This window comes from Mus musculus, chromosome Y, assembly GCF_000001635.26.
Source record: "Mus musculus strain C57BL/6J chromosome Y, GRCm38.p6 C57BL/6J".
In the NCBI taxonomy this organism is placed as follows: domain Eukaryota; kingdom Metazoa; phylum Chordata; class Mammalia; order Rodentia; family Muridae; genus Mus; species Mus musculus.
The window spans coordinates 10,730,902-10,751,181 of NC_000087.7; the positions used below are offsets into that span (position 1 = coordinate 10,730,902).

At 38.3% G+C, this 20,280-nt stretch overlaps 1 protein-coding gene across 1 annotated transcript; it reads right to left on the reverse strand.

Moving 5' to 3' along the window:
• Nucleotides 1–19,226: 19,226 nt before the first annotated feature.
• Gm20777 (predicted gene, 20777) lies at nt 19,227–20,021 on the reverse strand. The gene has a single exon (XM_017318730.2). It carries the CDS (start codon nt 19,923–19,925, stop codon nt 19,227–19,229), a length of 699 nt encoding a protein of 232 aa, XP_017174219.1. The 5' UTR covers nt 19,926–20,021.
• Nucleotides 20,022–20,280: the final 259 nt, after the last annotated feature.

A 20,280-nucleotide genomic window follows, 5' to 3' on the forward strand; every position in this document is an offset into this window, starting at 1 on the left:
GTTTCTGGTGGACAGTAACTAAGGATTCATTTTTATAGTTGGTGTTTGATATTTTCTAGGATCTTCTTTTTATAATCCCTAATGCTAGATAGGACAGAAATAAGGGTAGATTAGAGAGAGGAATTAGAAAATCTCTGAATTTAATTTCTTTCCTTGTTCTTCTCCTTTAATTATGGCTACTAACAAACCACAACCAACTTGTGTAACCAACCACCAACCACCAGACTAAAAGTACAAGTTTTGACAATAAATCTTGTGCAAAGTTAATGCAGCAGAAGTTCTTCACTAATGGATGTTGTGAGTATGTAAATATAGTATTCCACCAAAGACTTACTAACTCTGATTTCTATACTTCTTGCAGTCAGCTATTTACTATTTTAATATTAGTCATACTTGTTCTGTGCAGTGCCATGTGTGTTGATGAACACAAATGAAATGCAAATATTGTGTGTAAATCTCTGTTAGTGTTGCTTCATGAACATGTTTTATCCATGGAGTTACAGTACTAATGCTCTGTGCATGCAATATAATGTGTCTGTGATGATAAAGAGTCTCACCGGCGAGAACACACACATACAGGACACACTCAGATCCTTCTGCAGCATAGCTTTAATCCATCTCAAGAGAAAGATGATTAGCTTTTGGGGGAGGAGGCTTAGAACACAGGAAACTCGGTCCTTAAATAGACCACAAGAAGTGTTAGAGACATATTTCACCCTAAGGGCTGCTCACTATCAGCCCATATGATGCCACAGAACAGGAAGGGCACAAAGAATGGAAAAATACCCCAGCACATACACAGACTATTTCTTTACCAGTTAGAACAACGGATGTCAGCGCCGTCTTGCAATGGAGATTGAAAGGGCAGTTCCTCACAGTATACATTCAGTGTACATAGCTAGATATTCCTATTTAGTATTTTATGATATACTATATATAACATACAGTGTATACTTAGAAGATGAATCCAGTACAGGATTTTTAAAAAGTTGTGTGAGAACTTTGTGTTAATATATATATATATATCTTAATAGACTTGGCTGAGTTTCTGAAGCCATTTATGTGTTCTTTTCCAATGAATCATAATTTCCTTTTATTCTGTGACTGGGAGAGACAGATTTATTATAAGAAAGAAAACCATTAGCCTGGGATCTCTCCTATTATAAGTGTTCCTTGGGTCTGGGTGGCCAATTAGACAGAAGCCATGTCTTGGTATACTGGTTGTAATCTGAGAAATTTGTTGCAACCAATCACTCCATCTCTCAGGACACTTGAGTTAATGTAACTTCCTAAAAGGTTTAAAAATTAGAAAGACACACACTAGGTACATGCACACCACACATTCTGACTCTGTCTCTGATTCTGAATCTCCCTTTGACTGTCCCTGTGACTCTGCCTGTCCTTCCTTTTCTCCTTCTTCATTCTCTATCTCAGCCTGTTTCTCAACCTCAGCATCTGTGTCTGCCTGTGTTTCTTCCTTTTCCTCTTCTTTTGCTTGTGCAGCTGCCTATTCATTAGTGCTGAGATATCATGCAGAATAATGTAGTTTTAGAACTGATCTACTGTGGAATTTGTTTTACATCAACACTAGGTCCCTCTCTACCTACTACTAAAACCATTTAATTGATTTTGAATCTTCAATATAATCATAGATGTATCCAAATTCATAGGGCAACAATTGCTATGTAACTGTCTGATGCTCATCGGTCACTCCACTGTTTTGAACAAAGAGTTTTTTAGTCAGAAGTTTAAGCACAGGCAGATAACATTATTGTAAGCATACAGTCCTGTTTTGATTTCAATGAGATAAAAATTGGGACCCAAAACTACCAAATGATGTAATGGATTCTTTCTGTTTTCAACTTTCAGGTTTTAAACTGTGTTATCTAGGGAAGTCTGGACAACACCTTAATCAGAGCTGGTAAGTGGAGACAGGAACTGAAGCAAAGACTATTAAAGAACTCTGGCTTACACCCCTCCAGGTCATTGGGATGTGGGGTCCTAGGTGGTTTAAAACAGAAAAGAAAGAAAAAATAAGTATCAAATATATCAAAATTTTTGACCTACATCCACATTTTGAGGTCCTCTCCTAATAGTATGTGTGATCATTTGGAAATCAACTTTTATATGGCAATTGGTAAACTGTAGAATTTTCATTATTTCTATTTTATGAATGTTTTACCTGAAGGGGCGTGTCTGCTGCCTGTGCACTAAACTGGACTGTGTAGATATCAGAAGTTAGATAGTATCAGATCCCCTGAAACAGCACTTACCTGTGGCTGTGACAAACAAGATGGGCCCTGGTAATTGAATCCTGGAACCTGTGCACAGGGGCCAATGATCTTATACTCTAAGCCATGTACCACCTCCCCATTTTCTCATGAGCGAAAAATGGTGTAGGAACACAACCTTTCTCAAAAGGTCCAAATTCATCTAAGAGTAAATTAATTCTTATAAGGCTCTCTTAAAAAGTCACCACCACTACAAAAAGAAAAAAATAGATAAAGAGAGAGAAATCTGAATAGGATGTTTGTGATCTGTGGTGAATTCTAACCAAGAGTAAGCTAATACACTATATAAGGCTGTACTGAGAAGCATTAAGAAAGCAGGTATCTCACTCTGACCAGGGCTAAGGTTGTTTCGACTTTATTGGCTTTATTCTTCTGGAGATTTTTTTCAGGAAAGGCGACCTTTTACCAGACCACAACAGGAAACCTTCCATATGTCTCCTTTGGTGTCTGGGCATAGGATATGTGAGATGCATCAAGACTGATTAAAGGTCATGTTCCCTAGATTTGAAACTGTTTCCAGGAATACGATGATATACACAAGGTCAGCTCCAGAATACATAGCATCAGGTCTTTCTTGGCCAATTCAAAATTGGAGCCAAAATCTCAAGAGACAATGTATGTGTTGGACAGACTTGCTGCTATCACACAGGTCGGGGCTTCAATTTCCAGCAATTACATTGTGACTGTTTCTCTGTCTCTCTATCTGTCTCTCTGTCTCTCTGTCTCTCTGTCTCTCTGCCTCTCTCTCTTTCCTTCTAACTTCCCCACTCTCTGTATTGCTATCTCTCTGTATCTCAGTCTCAGTCTGTGTTTCTCTCTTTCCCTCTCACTCCCTGCCCCCCCTTTCTTTCTCATCCTCCCTGTAATTCCAGCAGCATATGCGGCTGTATCCTCTTCTGTCCTCTGATGTATTACATATATGAAGTGTCCATGCAAACTGTAATGTTAGCAAATAACCATATCTGCCTTCGCAGATTGAAAAAATAAATAAATAAATAAATAATGTCTAGATTAGGAGTCTCAATCACTGTGTGTCACCTCATTTAGAAACAGAGTACCCAAGGAATAGAGCCTACTCCCCACACCCATGGAATGAACACCACATGCAAGAGGAGGGATTTTGGAAGAGGAACTCATTCCTGGTCTTTCCAAGAGGAGTGTTTTGGTGGGTGAGCACATCAACAGAACAGAGTTCTCACAGCATGTAATTGCCCCCTCCCACCAGAAACCAAAGTCACCTTGGTGGGACCAGGAGCAGTTCACCTGCCTCTTCAGGTTGCTTTTGTTTAAATGCCTTTGGAGACAGCAGTTGGAGCTGCTGCTACCTGCTGGAAAGTTGGCTTCTAATGGAACAATTCATTGGTCTGTAGAATTCAAACAATTTTGGACCCTATGAAAATAATGGATTGTCCAAATGCTCCCGGACTGAGAATCTTGGGGAAGCTCTAGGGTTTTTCTTAATCTGCAATGTCATTTAGACATTAGAGCAAGCAGAGATGATTTGCTCCTTCTCTTAGGCAATCAGATTTTATCCTGGAAGACAACCGTTGTGAGCCTTGAGAGGGTTTACTGGAGGAGAAGGGATATTGCCAGTGCTCTACCCAACCTGCAAGGCACACAGCTAGACATTGTTCCCTCTGATGCATAGAAGTGTCTGATGGTATTAGATGGGATTCTTGCTGAGGACAGAATCTGAGGAAAGGTTCCTGGTAGAGAAATGAAGTGCAGTTATACAACCTAGAAAGTATATACCATTGATCATCGTGAGCCTGAAACAGAAAGCACCCAAGCATTGGACCTAATGTATGATTGGTGAGACAGATTGAAGAGATTTTGTTCGTTTTGAATTCTCTGTATAGGTATGGATACATTGTCTCATGGGAAGGGGGAGTGTGGATTCCCTGTGGTTATTAAAATAGAAGGAGTTGTAAACAGCCTATGGAAATGTGGCAAGTCCAAGTGTATGCTGTGCATGAGCTGCCAGTGTTCAGAAATGCTGAGCCATCACTTCAGATTCAATAAGATATTTAAAGAAGAAAACCAGAAGAAAAAACTTAAGGGGACTGTTGTGAATTTTAATGAGACATTTTTAATTGTTTTTACTGATGTATATAACATATGCCAAATGGTGTGTCCAGTCTTTTAAACATGGCTTGATTGTTCCTTTCAAAGTATCTTGATTATTACTCCCAGAGACAGGATTTACAATCTGTACATTCAAATTCTTATTTGTACTTCCCAATTCCTCCCTGTTTCTTTTGTTTTTCTTCTCTGGAACTGGATATTTCTGTATAGTCCTAGATTTCTGTGCTTTCCTGTGCAGATCAGCAGAGAATTCATCTCTACCTGGTTTTGATTCCCATATCCTGAGATTAAAGTCCTTTCTAAGCAGATCTCAACACCTTTTTAAAAATTTTCTGTCTCACAGCTCTTGAAGAAAAGATGGGGGAGCAGAGAAAATTTCACCCCAAACAATTGGCAATTAGTGGCTGCAGGTGTGAGGGCCAGTTTTCTTCATAGATTTGGCTCCTCAGAGGCTGCCCATGTTCCAGTGGATGTTTTACCCTAACCCCACATATGTAGTCAGCACTAAATTCACTCAGTGGTTTTATTAAAATATGCATGGAATTAAGGCTAAAAGTGATACAGGAGAAATGGAGAGCAATTCAAGGAGAAGAAGATGGAGATGGATTTACTCAAACTCATTATGTTTATGTACAAAGTTCTTCAGCAAAACATTTAAAACTAAGTAAATAAGTAAATAAGTAATAAGCAAGCAATCAAGTAAGTAAAAAATAAATATATGAGTAAATAGACAAATATATTTTTATGCAAGCTCACGTGCAATAGGCATGAAAGTGTGTGTGTGTATGTGTGTGTGTGTGTGTGTGTGTGTGTGTGTGTGTGTGTGTTTGTGTTTATGTGCGTGTGCATACATGCATACAGGAGTGTTTGCAGGTATGTAGCAGTTTGATGATTAGAATATCCTTGGCCCATGGGAAGTGGCACTATTAGCAGATGTGGCCTTGATCATTGTGTAGGCTGGCTTTTATCTAGTGCTCAAACTCTGCCCAGTGATGAAGAGAGATGCTTTTCCTTGCTGCTTTGGCCACAAGCTTCCTCCTGTTTGCTTTCAGATTAAGATATAGAAAACTTCTTTCCTTCTACATCACCCCTTCTACCTGGATGTTGCCATGCTTCCCACCATGATAATAATGTACTGACCTGACCCTCTAAAACTGTAAGACAACCTCTATTAAATTTTCTTTTATAAGAGTTGCCTGAGTCATTGTGTTTCTTCACAGCAATGAAACCCTATCAAACATAGGCAGAATCTTAGCCTGATTTTTAATGTTTTCAAGATGATTACAGCCAACATGCAAGCATAAAGTAAAGATGATGAAGGAGTCTTATTTTCACATTGTTTCTGTATGTTTGAATGGAAGCTGGGGATTGGACGAATTGGAGAGTGATGGAAAGGAGAAAGTAAGAATGCAAAGACCTGTTGGGCTCCTGCCACTTGCTTTTGCATTCAATATTTCAAATTTTAAAACAACCAACAACAATAACAAACAATGACAGGACGCCCATATAACAGACTAAGAGAGAATAAACCAAAGGACATTACCTACTTGTACCTCACTTTCCAACTAATGTCTGGTGTATTGAGCCGATGGATTTTGCTGTCAAACCCTGATGATTAATTCCTAGATTGGATCCACTAACACAATGATGAATGAAACTGTGGCCAATAGGGACAGACTATTTTTTTTTATCCTGTACAATCAAACCAGTAGGGAAATAACAAGCACAACTCACATATATGTATATTTGTTTTTTCACACTTACAATTGGAATTGTTACTATATATCCCGGTTTTTGCATTTTATCTCCATTAGTGTGTTGTTTTCACTCCTCACTTGCTACATAGAAAACTGCTTCTTTTACACTATGTTTCATTTAGGGTGCACAATGGAAGCTAAAGACTAACTCCATCCATTACAAAGGAGGGCTCTCTGTCCTTTTTCCTGAATTGAAATGAAAGTATTTTACACATGCCTGGTTCAGTTTCATTAAGATTGGGTGTGAAATTTCCCCACAGTCTCAGGTGTCTCAAACTAGTGGAACAGTCTAGCAAGTTTGTGGAACATTTTGGACTGTTCTCTAGGAGAAATAGGTTACTTTGGCATAATTGAGGGAGCTGGCTATTTCTGACCTAACTCTTGGCTGCTTATTCCACAAAAGTGTAAGAAGGCCCCATGCTGGCCCTCAGTGAAACAGATCAACATTTTGTTTCCTGCCATGCTGTCCCAGTCATGACAGTTTGTCCCTGGTGAGTGTGTGCTCTAAATATCTCTTCTTGGACATTGATTGTATCAGGAGTTTTGACCCCTTGATATAAAAATAATTATTGTAAATGTAATCTCTGCTTGTGTGCTTTGTGACACTTAGAAGGCTGTCAATTTTGCCTACATGAATTTTTACTGTGTGTTTTTTTTCTTTCATATTTAAAATTGTTCTCAATTTTCATAAGAGTTTCAGCACAACCTTCACATTTAGGGACACAATCTTCCAAATGGCTACTCCTCTGGATCTCAGTAAATGGGAATGTTCCATAGCTTCATGGCCTGAGTGAGAATTGTCAATTGTCTCTATTTCCATTTTTAGATCATGGATGGTTTTGTTCTGCTCCTTCACCTGTTTGATTGTGTTTTCCTGAATCTATTTAACAGATTTTTGTGTTTCCTCTTTAAGGACTTCTACATGTTTATCTGTGTTCTCCTGCATTTCGTTAAGAGAGTTACTAATGTCCTTCTTAAAGTCCTTCATCATCACTATGAGAAGTGATTTTAGATCCATGTCATACTTTTAGGGTGTGTTGGGGTATCCACTTGATATGGTGCAAGTGTTGGGTTCTGATTATTCCAAATAACTTTGGTTTCTCTTGCTTATTAACTTATCCTTGCCTCTCACCATCTGGATATCTCAAGTGCTACATGCCCTGGCTACATCAGACTGTCCTTCCTGTGATATTGGTTGTGTCATAACTCTTCAAAGTCTAGCTGTCTCTGTGATCCTGCTATTACGGTATACTGTGATTCTGAGATGCTGGGTGTGTCTGACATCCTGGGAGTCAAGCTGCCCTTGGAACCTTGAGATCCTGGTGTGACTAAGCTCCTAGGATCCTGGGATACTCTGACCCTGGCCATGTTAGATCTTCAGGTAGTGGAGCTTCCTCTGGGTGTTATGGGGCTGGCTGCTGAGTTTGCATCCAAGGACTGCTCAGGGTCCTGTCCCAGACAGAATGGATGCAATCCATACCACTGGTCTGGTGGAGATCCTGCATGCCTGTGTCTTTCTGGTACCCTCTACTCCAGGTGTTGGGGAATGATGTTGTGTCTTCCTCTTGTCTGATCATCAGATCCTATGAATGTTAGATGCCTGGCAGTGGAGTTGCCTCCGGGTGTTATAAGGCTAGCTACAGAGTTTGCATGCAAGGTCTACTCAAGGTTTTGGCTCCAGAAATAAAATATTTTTTAAATGATGTTTCTTGTAAACTTACCTGTCTCCAAAAGTACCTGAAATATTTTTACAGGGATTGATTTAATCTCATAAATTGATTAAGGAAAAATGACATCTTGATGATTTTGATATATCCTAACAGGAAAAAAATAATGGACATCTCCCACTAAGTAAAAAATATTTCGGAAGCCAGGTGGTGTTGGCACACACCTTTTATCTCAGTTTTTAGAAGGCAGAAGTAGGCAAATCTCAGTTTGAGGACATTCTAGTCTACAAAGTAAGTTTCAGAATTGCCATATATATTAATAATATATATTAATAATAATAATAAAATAAATGAAAATCACAGTATTGAAAAGGAATGATAATTTTAAATTATGTACATATGTGCCACATGTCCCTGTGTACATATGTGAATACACTTAAATTTTTTTTGTTTTTTTTTTTTTTTTTTACAATTAGATGTTTTCTTCATTTAGATTTCAAATGCTATCCCAAAATTACCCTGTATATTCCCCCAACCCTTCCCCTTACCCACTCACTCTCATGTCATAGGCCTGGAATTCCCCTGTTCGGGAGCATCGATAATAATGGGAACAGAGAGAAGCGGCTGAGCCTGGAAACCAGAGAGGGGGCTAATCATGGCTCTCAGTTAGCAGTTTAGTTTGTTTCAAGAAACAAATATACTTTCTATCAATGAGGTTTGTAAATGAACAGAAAATATTTTCATCTCTCAGACTGGAAGGTGTTTATTTTATAGTGTTTATAGATTTTTGGGACTATTTTATTATAAGCAATTAAAGCCAGGTAAGTTTTCACATACCTGTAATGGTACTAGCATGGAATGCTGAACCTCAACACTCTAGACCTTCCTGGAGAATACAAAACATACTAACTGCCTATCTCAAAAATCAAATGAAATGAAATAAAATTAAACCAATGTACCTTTGGTATTTGTATATCATCCCTTTGGAAACTAATAAGATAATGAATCAAAAAAATAAACTTCAATTATTTTATTAGTCATAAACATAATTAGAAATGATAAGAAGGTTAAAAAATCAATACAGATAGGGGAAGGGAGAGACCTGTGTGGGAAATGGGACAAGAAGGAGAATAGAGGAATTTGATCAGGTACTGTGGTTGTGGGAAACAGGACTGAATTGATGGAGATCAGCGAAAAGAATGGAAACAGGCAACTTTGTGAAGGAGGAAATGAGAAAAGGCTCTAGAGTATACCAGAGACCTGGGATGTGAGAAACTCTCAGGAATTAAAAAAAAAAAAAAAAGGAACATTAGATGAAATGCCCTCCAGTGGGGAGAGTGGAATTGTAGAGTTCTCCTCCCAGCAATCCTCTCCTGTATGTGTGTTGGAGGCCTCATATCAGCAGGTGCATTCTGTCTCTTTGTTGGGCCACAATTTCAGACATCTTGGGGGAACACTTTAATTGAGACAGGGATCCTACCAAAGGGATGCCCTCTTCTTTAATATCTTTCACCTCATTAATTCAACAAAAGGGGTCAGATTCTTCAATCCATTGATTGGGTGAAAATATCTGCATCTGAATCATAAAGCTGCTATTTGGGTCAGTAGGAATATTTCTTAAACTTGTTGCAGTGGGTATAATAGCTAATAAATTAAAAAAAATCTCTAAAAATATATATTGTATATTGTAACAGAAATATAATGTTGGTTCTAAGTCACCTGTTTGCATTCAGTTCAAGATACAGGCATTAATCTGTGTTTCTCTGTGTTTCTTATAATGATTGTGGGTAACCACAATAACCTAAACCAAACCAAACCAAAAAAAAAAAAAAAAAAAAAAAAAAACAACCTCTTCTATACATTGTCTCTTCTTCTACTGATTCACAAGTTGTTAAAGTCCATACTCTTTGATGTAACTACAGTTTGGAATTGTCCTCCCCCTACTCTGACTCAGAATAACAGTTTGCATGAGCTCAGATAACTTACTTTGTAATCTGAGTGCATGTGTGATTTAGATAGTAGTTGATTGCTAAGAGAAAGCACAAACTGTGTAGGAAAGTGAATGAATGTTGCAGATGACATGCCAATATCATCCCCTTTGTAGGAGAGAATATAAGAGAATCTTTATTCATACTAAGTGTTAGTGGAATATATATATTGAGAGAGAGAGAGAGAAAGAGAGAGAGAGATATTTCATCACATAGAATAGAATATTGTAGAGCACTGATATCAATTTTAGTACTGATATTATATATTGCTTTTGCAGAAGAAATGCTTGCAGTACACAACCTCTGTAGGTTTCTGAATTCAGATACTTGTAATATGAATGCTAGGATGACTGTACTTATGAAGAAATAATGAGCAGGTGTAACAGTCAGATGCAGATGTATGCAAACAACCAATGGACAGAATCTGCAGAACCATTGGTTTAATTTGAGAAAGACTGAAGGAGGCTGACAGGACCAGTTGTCTCAAATACTATGGACCTAGAATTCTCCCAAATGCTAGAAAACCAAACAGGCAGCATATATGAACTATCAGAAAGTCTCTAAAACATACACAGAAAAAAATCTGTTTGATCTCTATTCAATCAGAAATGATGCACTAAATTCTCAACAAACTAGAGACACCAAGGTGTTTAGAGATCCGGTAGGATGGGGACTTGCCCTTGGAGACAGGGGATGGGCAGTAGATATGGGATGTGGAACAGTAGGAAGGTGGACAATGAATGAATTAATTAATAAAAAATAATAGTGTCACATAATCAGGTCCCCTATACTCTAATTCTCTAATCGGAATCCAAGAAAACTCACATGTTCCCATAATAACATACTCAAAAAAATTAAATATATATAACTTAAATGTCATGATTTTCAACTTTATTTTACAAAGAAATTCACTGGAACAAAGATTTTCTTTTGTTGAACTCATTTACATGCATTTGCTCTCCTAGTGTACCGAAAATATAGGTTATTCTCCATATAAAAGGCCAAAAATCTACTAACATAGCTTTCATCTGGATACACTCCAATTTTATCATTCATTAGAATGTAATCTGAATTCATTTGGACATAAATTAAATTTATATTTAAAATTCATTTAGTTGGTGTAAGGTGGAGGTAAGGTAGAATATCAGGGTCATGTTGGTTTTCATTTCTCTACTAATGTGATCATTGATTTCAAAAAACAATACCCTGCTGGGGGCTGGGAAGATGGCTCAGTGGAGTTCATGTATTCTCAGCACCTCTGTAAAATTCCAGACATGTCTATTCATATCTGCAACACTGTGGGGTGGAGACAGGTAGATATCCCAATAGTGTATTGGCCACTCAAACTAGTCAAAATGGTTAGAGGCTTTCACTCTAAGAGAGCAATTGTTGAAGATATTCTACTCATTACTTAACATATGTGTATGTGTGACATCAGACTTGGGAACAGACACTGCACTCATATAAAGACACTAATCACCCTACCATACCACCCATGAAACCTTGAGTTCCGCAGATCTATAACCCATGTTTCTCGAAGTATGAAATAGGAAGTTTTATATTCTCATTATCTTGTTAATCCTGTTTTCTGTCAAATGCTAGAAGCTAAACCAATGTATTCTCAGACTCTGGATGGTACGTCATAACTTTTGGTCTTTCTGGAATAGCAACCAACTCTCAGCAGAGACACTTTTCAATTTACCCTGGCTTACAGGTTCAGAAATTCAGTCCATTATCATCAAGGTAGGAATATGGCAGGATCCTGGCAGGCATGTGCATTTGGTGCTGAGAGTTCTACATCTTCATCTGAAGGGTGCTAGGAAATGATTAGCTTTCAGGCAGCTAGGCAGAGGGCATTAAAGTCCATGTTCCCAAAGATAAATTTCTTTCAACAAGGCCAAACTTACTTCAACAAGGTTATTAGCTCCCATTAGTGCCACTCCCTAGGCCAAGAATAGTCAAAATATCAAATGTGTTTTTGAATGTTTGTGTTTGTGTTAGTTTGGGTTTTATTGCCATGAAGAGTCTCCAGGATCACAGTAACTCTTGAACACTTTATAACTTGTTTTCAGAGGTTTACTCCATTATTATCATGACTGGAAATATGGAAGCATTCAGACAGACACAATGCTAGAGAAGGAGCTGAGAGTTTTACATCTTGATACACAGGTAGAAGATGGAGACTGTGTGCCACACTGGGGACAGCTTAAGCATAGCCGATCTCAAAGTCCACAAGCACAGTGTTACATTTCCTCCAACAAGGCTACATCTACTCCAACAGGGTCACACATACTTCAACAAGGCCACACCTACTAACAGTGCCACTCCTACTGGCACTATTTGTTCAGGACCTTTAAAAGTATTCTTAAAACTTTTCAATGGACAAAAGGTAACTTTAATGAAATAAGTACAGAACGATTGAAAAAATAAACTGGAATATGGATGTCTTGGTTACTGTTCTATTGATGTGAGACATCATGACCACACCAAATTATAAGATGAAATATTTAATTGCGGTCTTACAGTTTCAGAAGGCGACTCCAGGACATCATGGTAAACACCATGGCAACAGGCAGGCACACATGTGTAAAGCAGTATCTGAGAGCTCACAAGCAATACTACAGACAACAAGCAGAGACAGAGAGAAACAGAGAATGAAACAGAGAGAGAGAGAGAGAGAGAGAGAGAGAGACAAAGAGACAGAGATAGAGAGAGAATGAGGAGAGAGTAAGAATGAGAGAGAGAGAGCCTGATGGATTTTTGATATTTCAAAGAATAGTGACAAATCTCCTTTAATAAAAATTCAAATCCTAATTCTTTCTTAACATCTCACCACCTGGAAAACTAACACCTTTGAATATTTGAGCTTCTGTGGGCCATAATTTTTCAAACAACTAAAGTATGTAAAGGAAAATGAAATCTAGTAATAAGTGTCCATGTCACTTCGTATTATATTTTATATCATTACTTGTCTTTTCTCAGAGGTAAGGGTTATTTACATAACAAGAGACTAATCAGTCATCACTATCACATAAGCCAAACGCATCCTAACCCTGCCAAATTTCTACTTGAATAATCACATTGACATTACTTTTTTGTACGGAAACATAGCCCTTCTCCCTGATTTAGTTAAAAGTGTGGGACCTTTTGATGTGCAATTAATTTGTTCACAATGGGGCAAAACAGAAGCCTATAGGATTGACTGTATTGTTCCTGAGAGCTGAAGATTTCACTTCCATTTAATACAATGTTATAAATATGATTTTAACACAAGCCTAAAATCTCAAAAAAGCTTTGTTTTCATATTTTCATTATTTACAGATCATTCTATGCTATATAAAGGAACATAGAGGAGGAAAGCTGTTTGGAGTCACTGACACACACACTTGACTGAGGTTTTCTTTGCACAGTAAGAAGATATACCCATCATCTATATCTTGGGAGTTTGCTCCAGGAACTATAATGATATAAAGTCCTCAGGTTTCTAGTCTAAAACAACATTGCTTTTGAATATAAGCTATACAAAATAACCTCTTGCATATTTTAATCATATTTATGTGAGTCTGCATAGAGAACTGTACAGGTAAGTTCAGAGGCTAGGGAAGGGTATAGTGTGATCTACTCTTTTCCTCCATAACTTATCCCCTTGTGACTGGGTTTCTTGCTGAGCTGGTAGTGAGGCTGGCTTTCAGGAAGCCACAGTCATCTTCCTGTCTCTGCCCCTCCCAAAATCATAAGCACTGGTGTTGTAGGTGAATGTTTGAACACACACATGGCATTGTCTCTGGGCCATATCCCCTGATCCTTCTTTATTTTAAATAATCTCTGGATTACTTTTGCACTTAATGTAATGTAAGTGCTATAAAATGAGTTGCTATTTAGGAGATTGAAATATAAGTGGTCTGTATATGTTCAGTACAGACATTGTATATTAAGAACTACATTAATTAATTCCTTGAGAACTTCATACAATTTTTTTGATGGAATTCACTTTCCAATTCTCTTGATAACTCCTCCCAGACCAAAACCAGACCCATTCCCACCTTAATCCTCCTCCCAAGTTCAAGTCTACTTTTCTCCCCTTTGATACAACCCAATTCAAATCAATTGTGTTGCCCATAAACTCTTGGACATAGGGCTACCAGTAGAGCATGGCAAACCTATCACATACAAAAGCCTTACCTTTGATGAAAACTGATTCTCCATCCTTCATCAATAGTCCATATATTCTCAGATGGGGATGATGGATAGTGATAGCATACCACTTAGGGATGCAAGGAAGACTGGCCTGATTTTGTGCAGTAGAGACATACAGTGTCTCAGTGACCTCTCTGCCTTACAAGATTTCTACCATCTCTTCCATGAGGGTTCCTAAGACAAAGCTCCTCTACTGCTTGCCTCTTTCTGTGAGTATGTGTGTATGTACAAATGTGTCTATATTATACATGTCTCATTTTACATGCAAGTCAACACATAGTGTTGTTTGCAATCAACTGCTGGCACTATTTCACACTAGGCAATATGCCTTGAGGCAGACTTGGTGGACTCCGTAACAGACAGAACGTAGAGATGGCTAGAAATCATCCCAATTAGTTGTAGTATAGGTGAAATTTACACTTTTGACCTACATTTCTGTGTTCTATGTGTTCTGTGTTCTATGGTTTTAAGATGCAGAGATGGGGGACAAAGACCCTTAAATTGCATTGCAATTTCGCTCTTCTTGAACTCACATTTATAAAAGCTCCTGGAGGTGCTGATGCTGTTTACCTGGACATTTTCCTTTTGGAACTGCTTGATAGAGATACCCTTAAAGAGACAGATAGATCCTATCACTTTGTGTAGCATAAAGAATGCTGTGGTGAAATGGGTTTGAAATGTCTGTCCTGGGTCTTTGATGAAGGTTTTGGTCCGAAGTACAATGTTCATAGGTAGAACAATATACTCAATCTGAAAAGTGATTGGACCCTGAGGGCTTTAATCTATGCGTTGATTGATGGGTGTGCATGGAAGGGGTGAGAAACTTGTAAAGGAACGTGGTCATTGGGAACATGTCTTGGAAGGTGTTTATTGAATTTGGTCGCTTCCTGTGTTGATGTTTACTGGCTGCCAATAAGTTGGACAATTGTGCTCATTCATGCCCCTTTCATAATCTTGTGACCATGGACCTGTTTTCCTTGTTGCTAGGCATCTTGTAACAGTGATGAAAATGATTGACATGAATATGACTCATTAGTGATACTGAACTCTCTGGTCCAGAGGAACCATGGCTTAATTCTTTAAGGTTTTTTTTTTTCTAGAAATTTCATGCTAACAGTAGACCCAAAGTTACCAAAAAGTTGTATCTGGAATATTCAGACAGTGTATCTGTTGTTTTAGAAATAAAGAACTTTGCAGCTTCCCACACTGATCCTCCCTCTGCCTTCACTACTGTATTTTAATAGATTGCAATATCATATGAAGAAGCAGAAAATGAGGGGAAAATGGAATGGAGGTGAAAATGTGTTAGAATCATTAAATTATACACTTAAAGAAATCAATTGATTTTTTTATTATACAAAGGAAACTTCAAAAAAGCACTGAAAAGGCTTGGCCAACTGTGCAGCTGTTCATGGGAGTTGGTATTTGTCATATCTCCTGTGATGTATCTATTAATAGTAGTGGTTTTATTACAGATGAATAAGACACCAATATATGCATGAAGGGATAACACTGAGTTGCCCCAGGAGAAAGAAATCAGGTAAAATTCATTGGATCTATTGATGAGATTTTTTTTTCTCATAGCTGAGTTGGCAGGAAATTGGACAGATTGGGTTGTACCCCAGTAAGTGTAACACACAGTAGAATGTGGGGGTTTGTGTGGCTATAGGACATATTCACATCATTTCACCTATTATTGAGTATCCATGCTGATGAAAGAAGTTATCCTTCACTTATGCCATGCATGGAAGTGGGTCTATGAAGGGGCAGAGAGGAGGAAATGCTGTTCAGTAATGTTTGGGTAGGTTGTGGAGTCAGTAAAATATTCCTGTGATGGGATTTTATTTTTTCCCAATCTTGACAATCAACGGATACCTGAGAAGAGAGAGCAATTGAAGATCTGTCTCTATTCACTTGGTTATTAGGTAAGTCTATAGGAAATTTTCTTGGGTAATGATTGATGTGGGAGGGCCCACCACTGTGGCTAAGCTCAACAGTAGTCATTTTAATTGGGAGCCTTTTAGACTGTACTAAAATAATAAAAGCTGATCAAGCCATAGAAAATTGGTAGTTTGAATAAGAAAGTTCTCTATAGACACATATATATGAATACTTAGTCACTGGGAAGTGGCAGTGAGTTTAAAGATTAGAAGGAATAAGAGAATGTGTGGCTTCATTGGAGGAAGTGGATGTGTCAACAAGGATGGGTTTGAGTTTTCAAGAAGCCAAAGCAATGGCAGAATCTCTCTCTTTGCTTAAGGATCAATAGTTCTCTATTGCTCCAGTGATGGGATCCCTCCCTTGGTGAATGACCAAACTTCTGAAAATGTAAGCAAGCCTCTAGTTAAATGTTTTGTTTTCTAATAGTTGCCTTATCCATGGTATCTGTTCACATCAATAAAAGAGTGACTAAGACAGTGGCAAGCCAATAAGCTGTTTTTTGCTGTTACTGATACAACTTCCTGTTTTGTATTCCTCGGTGATAGACCATAACACTTCTATTTCCAAGTTATTTTTGATTGTAGTATTCTACATAGTGAGAAAGAAGCAAACTAGAACAATTACATCTCAGGTAGGTACACGAGTATATCTTACCTTTAAATAAAAATAAAAAGTCTACACATTATTATTTGTGGTTTTAAGATAAGTGGCATTGGCACTGTTAGACATTTTTCCTATGAATGTCTTACTATGTTTATTGTTGTAAGGATCCACCATGTCCAAAGAGCAAATTCCATAGCAAAGGTTGTATTCAGCTTATACTTCCACATTGTTGTTAATTATCAAAGAAGTTGGGACAGAAACTGAAACAACAAAGGATCCTGGAGCCAGGAGCTTATTCAGAGGCTATGGTGTGGTGATGCTTATTGTCTTGCTCCTCTAGTCTTGCTTAGCTTGCTTTCTTAAATAACCCAGGACTACTAATACAAGGATGTCAACACCCACAATGGAGTGGGTGCTCTCCCACCAATTATGAAATTTCCTAACAGCTGGATCTTGTGGAGGCATCTTCTCCACTGAGGCTCCTCCTCTTTGAAGAAGCTAGATCTTGTCAATTGCTATGAAACCAGTGTGGCATTCTAAATATATTTTGTCTATGAGGAGGTGTGGCCTTGTAGGAATAGGTCTGGCCTTGCTGGAGGAAGCATATCATTTTGGGGCTTTAAAGCTCTACCAGTGTGGAAGAGACCCTCCCTGCATGCAGAATACATAGTTTTTCCTGGAAGCATTTGGATGAAGATGCATAATTCTAAACTTCCTCTACACCACCATGTCTGCCTAGACAGTGCCATATTTTCTGCCTTGATGATCGTGGAGTAAATCTCTGAACGTGTAATGAAATGTAGAAAAGCACTAATGAAATGTTGTCTCTTAAGAGTGGCCTTTGACATGGTGTCTTTTCACAGCAACTAATCCCTAAGAGAATCAGTTACTGCAGAAACTCTCCCAGATATTAAAATTAATCAACAATAGAGATTATTATCAAATGCTGAAGCATACAAACTTATTCTAGAGAGGAAAATTGTAATGACTGAGTCCATGGCATTCCTGCCTCAACAAAAAAAAAAAAAAAAAAAAAAAAAACCTCTCAGAGTATAGATGGAACCCAGGCAGACCTCCATGAAGTACACGGGCTCCTCAAAAAGTGACCCACACTGTGGGCAAACTCATAACATTTGAAATCCATGTCAACTGGCGTAGAAAAGAGGTCAGCATATATGCATTGGTTACACCTTCAGTGTTTTCTAAGAATGAGGTCACATATAAGTAAAAGATTAGAATTTCCAGGCTATAGACAGGCTGAAGTTATACATAGGTATGTAGGGGGTCATGTGTTTAGAGGAGAGCTAGGTGGAACAGGCCACTGTGGGGCTTTTTATGGTTATCTGGGGATCGCATTGGAGACCTGCAAAAGATCACAGGATTCATCACAGGGAAAGAGTGCTCACGGAAGGAACTCAGGATCCATTCCAACCCAAAATTATCTCACAGCATATTCATTTTCTGTTTTACTTTACTTTTGGAACTCATTACACAAAATCAAAGTTTCTGTGATGATTTAGAGAGTCTCATAAATATAAACATTCACTAGTCTAGATGGCCTGTGTAAAAATGGACACACACACACACACAAACACACTCACAAACACACACACACACACACACACACACACACACACACACACACACACAAACACACCCATCTGTAATAACAGGCTGACTATTTATTAAGAAAACAAAGAAGCCAATGTGGATATGGCCCAAGTTTGACTATTTCCTTAAAATTTCTCTTCTTCCTGTGTCTCCAGCTTAACTTTTTGAGAACTCCAACTTAGAATTCATTTGTCTCTCAGTGTCCTCTACTCTTTGTGTGTCCCTTATTGCTTTTAATGGTCACCATCAATTAGAACTTTCTTATCTTCAATCTGGTCTGTTTTATGCATGTGAATTTTGGATTTCTTAAAAAAGATATCTTTATGGGATTAGAGAGATGAATCAATGGTAACAAGCACTTTTGCACCACAAGAAAAATGGATTTGGTTTCTTGAATTCATATCCAATGGCAAATAATCACCTTTAATGTCAGCTCCAGGGGACCTGACAACGCATGTCTCTGTGTTCACCTGTACTCAAAAGCACATACCATATCCCCACCCACATAAGTAAAGATAATAAATCTTAAAATGTGATACAGGTTTCTTTAAGTGTCATTTTTCAAAGAAAACCTGATTTCTCTGATTTCTGAGTCTATTTCAATCAGTTTTCTGGTTTTCACCTTGTGCAACAAGGCCACATTTCTTTTAAATGTCCCATTTTCCCCAACTTTTGGTTTCTCCTTCAGTCTTCACATCAGAGGTTCTACCTATGTCCTGTCCTTCTCCCCTACTTACTAAACATCCATCTTTTTCTGCCATCCCTGCTCCTCCAAGTTCCATCTCCAATTCCTTATTCTGCATGCAGACCAGAGAAGCTGTTCATTTTAGCATGTATGATTTTAGGTGTATGTACTGTTCACCGCCTGAAATGAAACTTTCATCTTCATTTGAAGTTATTTCCACTGTAGGCCATCTCGTCCAGCAAATTGTTCACTCACAGCATGTCATGTCACACATTTACATTTTTAGAACAAAACACATTTTATTGGCAAAGATACTGGGATTATCAAAGACCCTTATGTAGCCAACACAGGAAAAAAAATTTTTTTTTTCTTCCAGTCCTATATGTTTACGTTTCTGTACTTTATGATTTTTCAACTTCAAGAATCTTTGGCACCATAGTATAGACATAGATATGGATGTCACCATGAAACTTGATAAAGTACACGGAAGGATTGGCTAGAACTTGGTAAACAACCTTTCCGAACTTTTTGGAACCATCTTTTCTGGTGTACTCCACCCAGTTACCTATCAACACATCACTGTCATCTCCTGATCTCTCCTCAGCCGGAGGAGTGTCTGGAATCATGTGGAGGTTACCTTCCTTGTAGTCATCCAGGAGCTGATAAGCATAGAGAGCTGGATCCTTCTTGTAGGTAATGTAAAACAAATCCTTCATGATTGGCACCTGGGCTAGCACCACCCCCCTCCAGTTGACCTCAGAGCCATCTTTCCCCTCAAATTTGTGTTGTACCGCTCTGCCAACCAGGGCTCTGGCAAGGTGGGCATCCCTCACCTGAGGAAATACTACTATGGGAGGCAAAACCTTAAGGTTTAAAATCCTGTCATCACTGTAGAGCTCCAGTCCGTAGATGCTGTCAATTCCATCATACTTCACCAAGTAAAGAGAAGGGTTTGTTGGCAGTTGATCTAGAACTATGGCCTTCCATTGTGTGACAGGCTCATTACCTTCCTTCCAACTGTGAGAAATTCTGCAGCCGACAATATTCCTCAGGGTGTTGGAAGAAGACTTCCTCCTCCTCTTCTTCATGAGGGATGACATGCTAAGTCTCTTCAAAGGTATTTTCTTCTACATGGCTGTAGCCTTGCTGTGGTATACCACACCAAACCCAGGCAGATGTCTTGTGGCTATCATTCTGTGTTCAAATATACTTGCCCATTGCCTTGGATTGAAGATATTTCCTGTTTAAACCAGACACAATGCTGTTGCTACTGTCATATATATGAGTTACTGAAAGGCAATGGGTGTAGGGTGGGAGAGAATGCAGGACCAAGGCTCTTCTCTAATGGAATTTTTGAGCAGGTCAAGAAGGTTATGCTAAACATGTTTGGGCTTCTAAACTTAATTTGATCAAAATAAGAAGCTCATAATCCAGCTATGGTGGCACACACATTTA

Excerpts from the sequence above, each read along its gene's own strand:
- Gm20777 (XM_017318730.2), bottom strand. The coding sequence starts at position 19,925 with ATGTCATCCCTCATGAAGAAGAGGAGGAGGAAGTCTTCTTCCAACACC.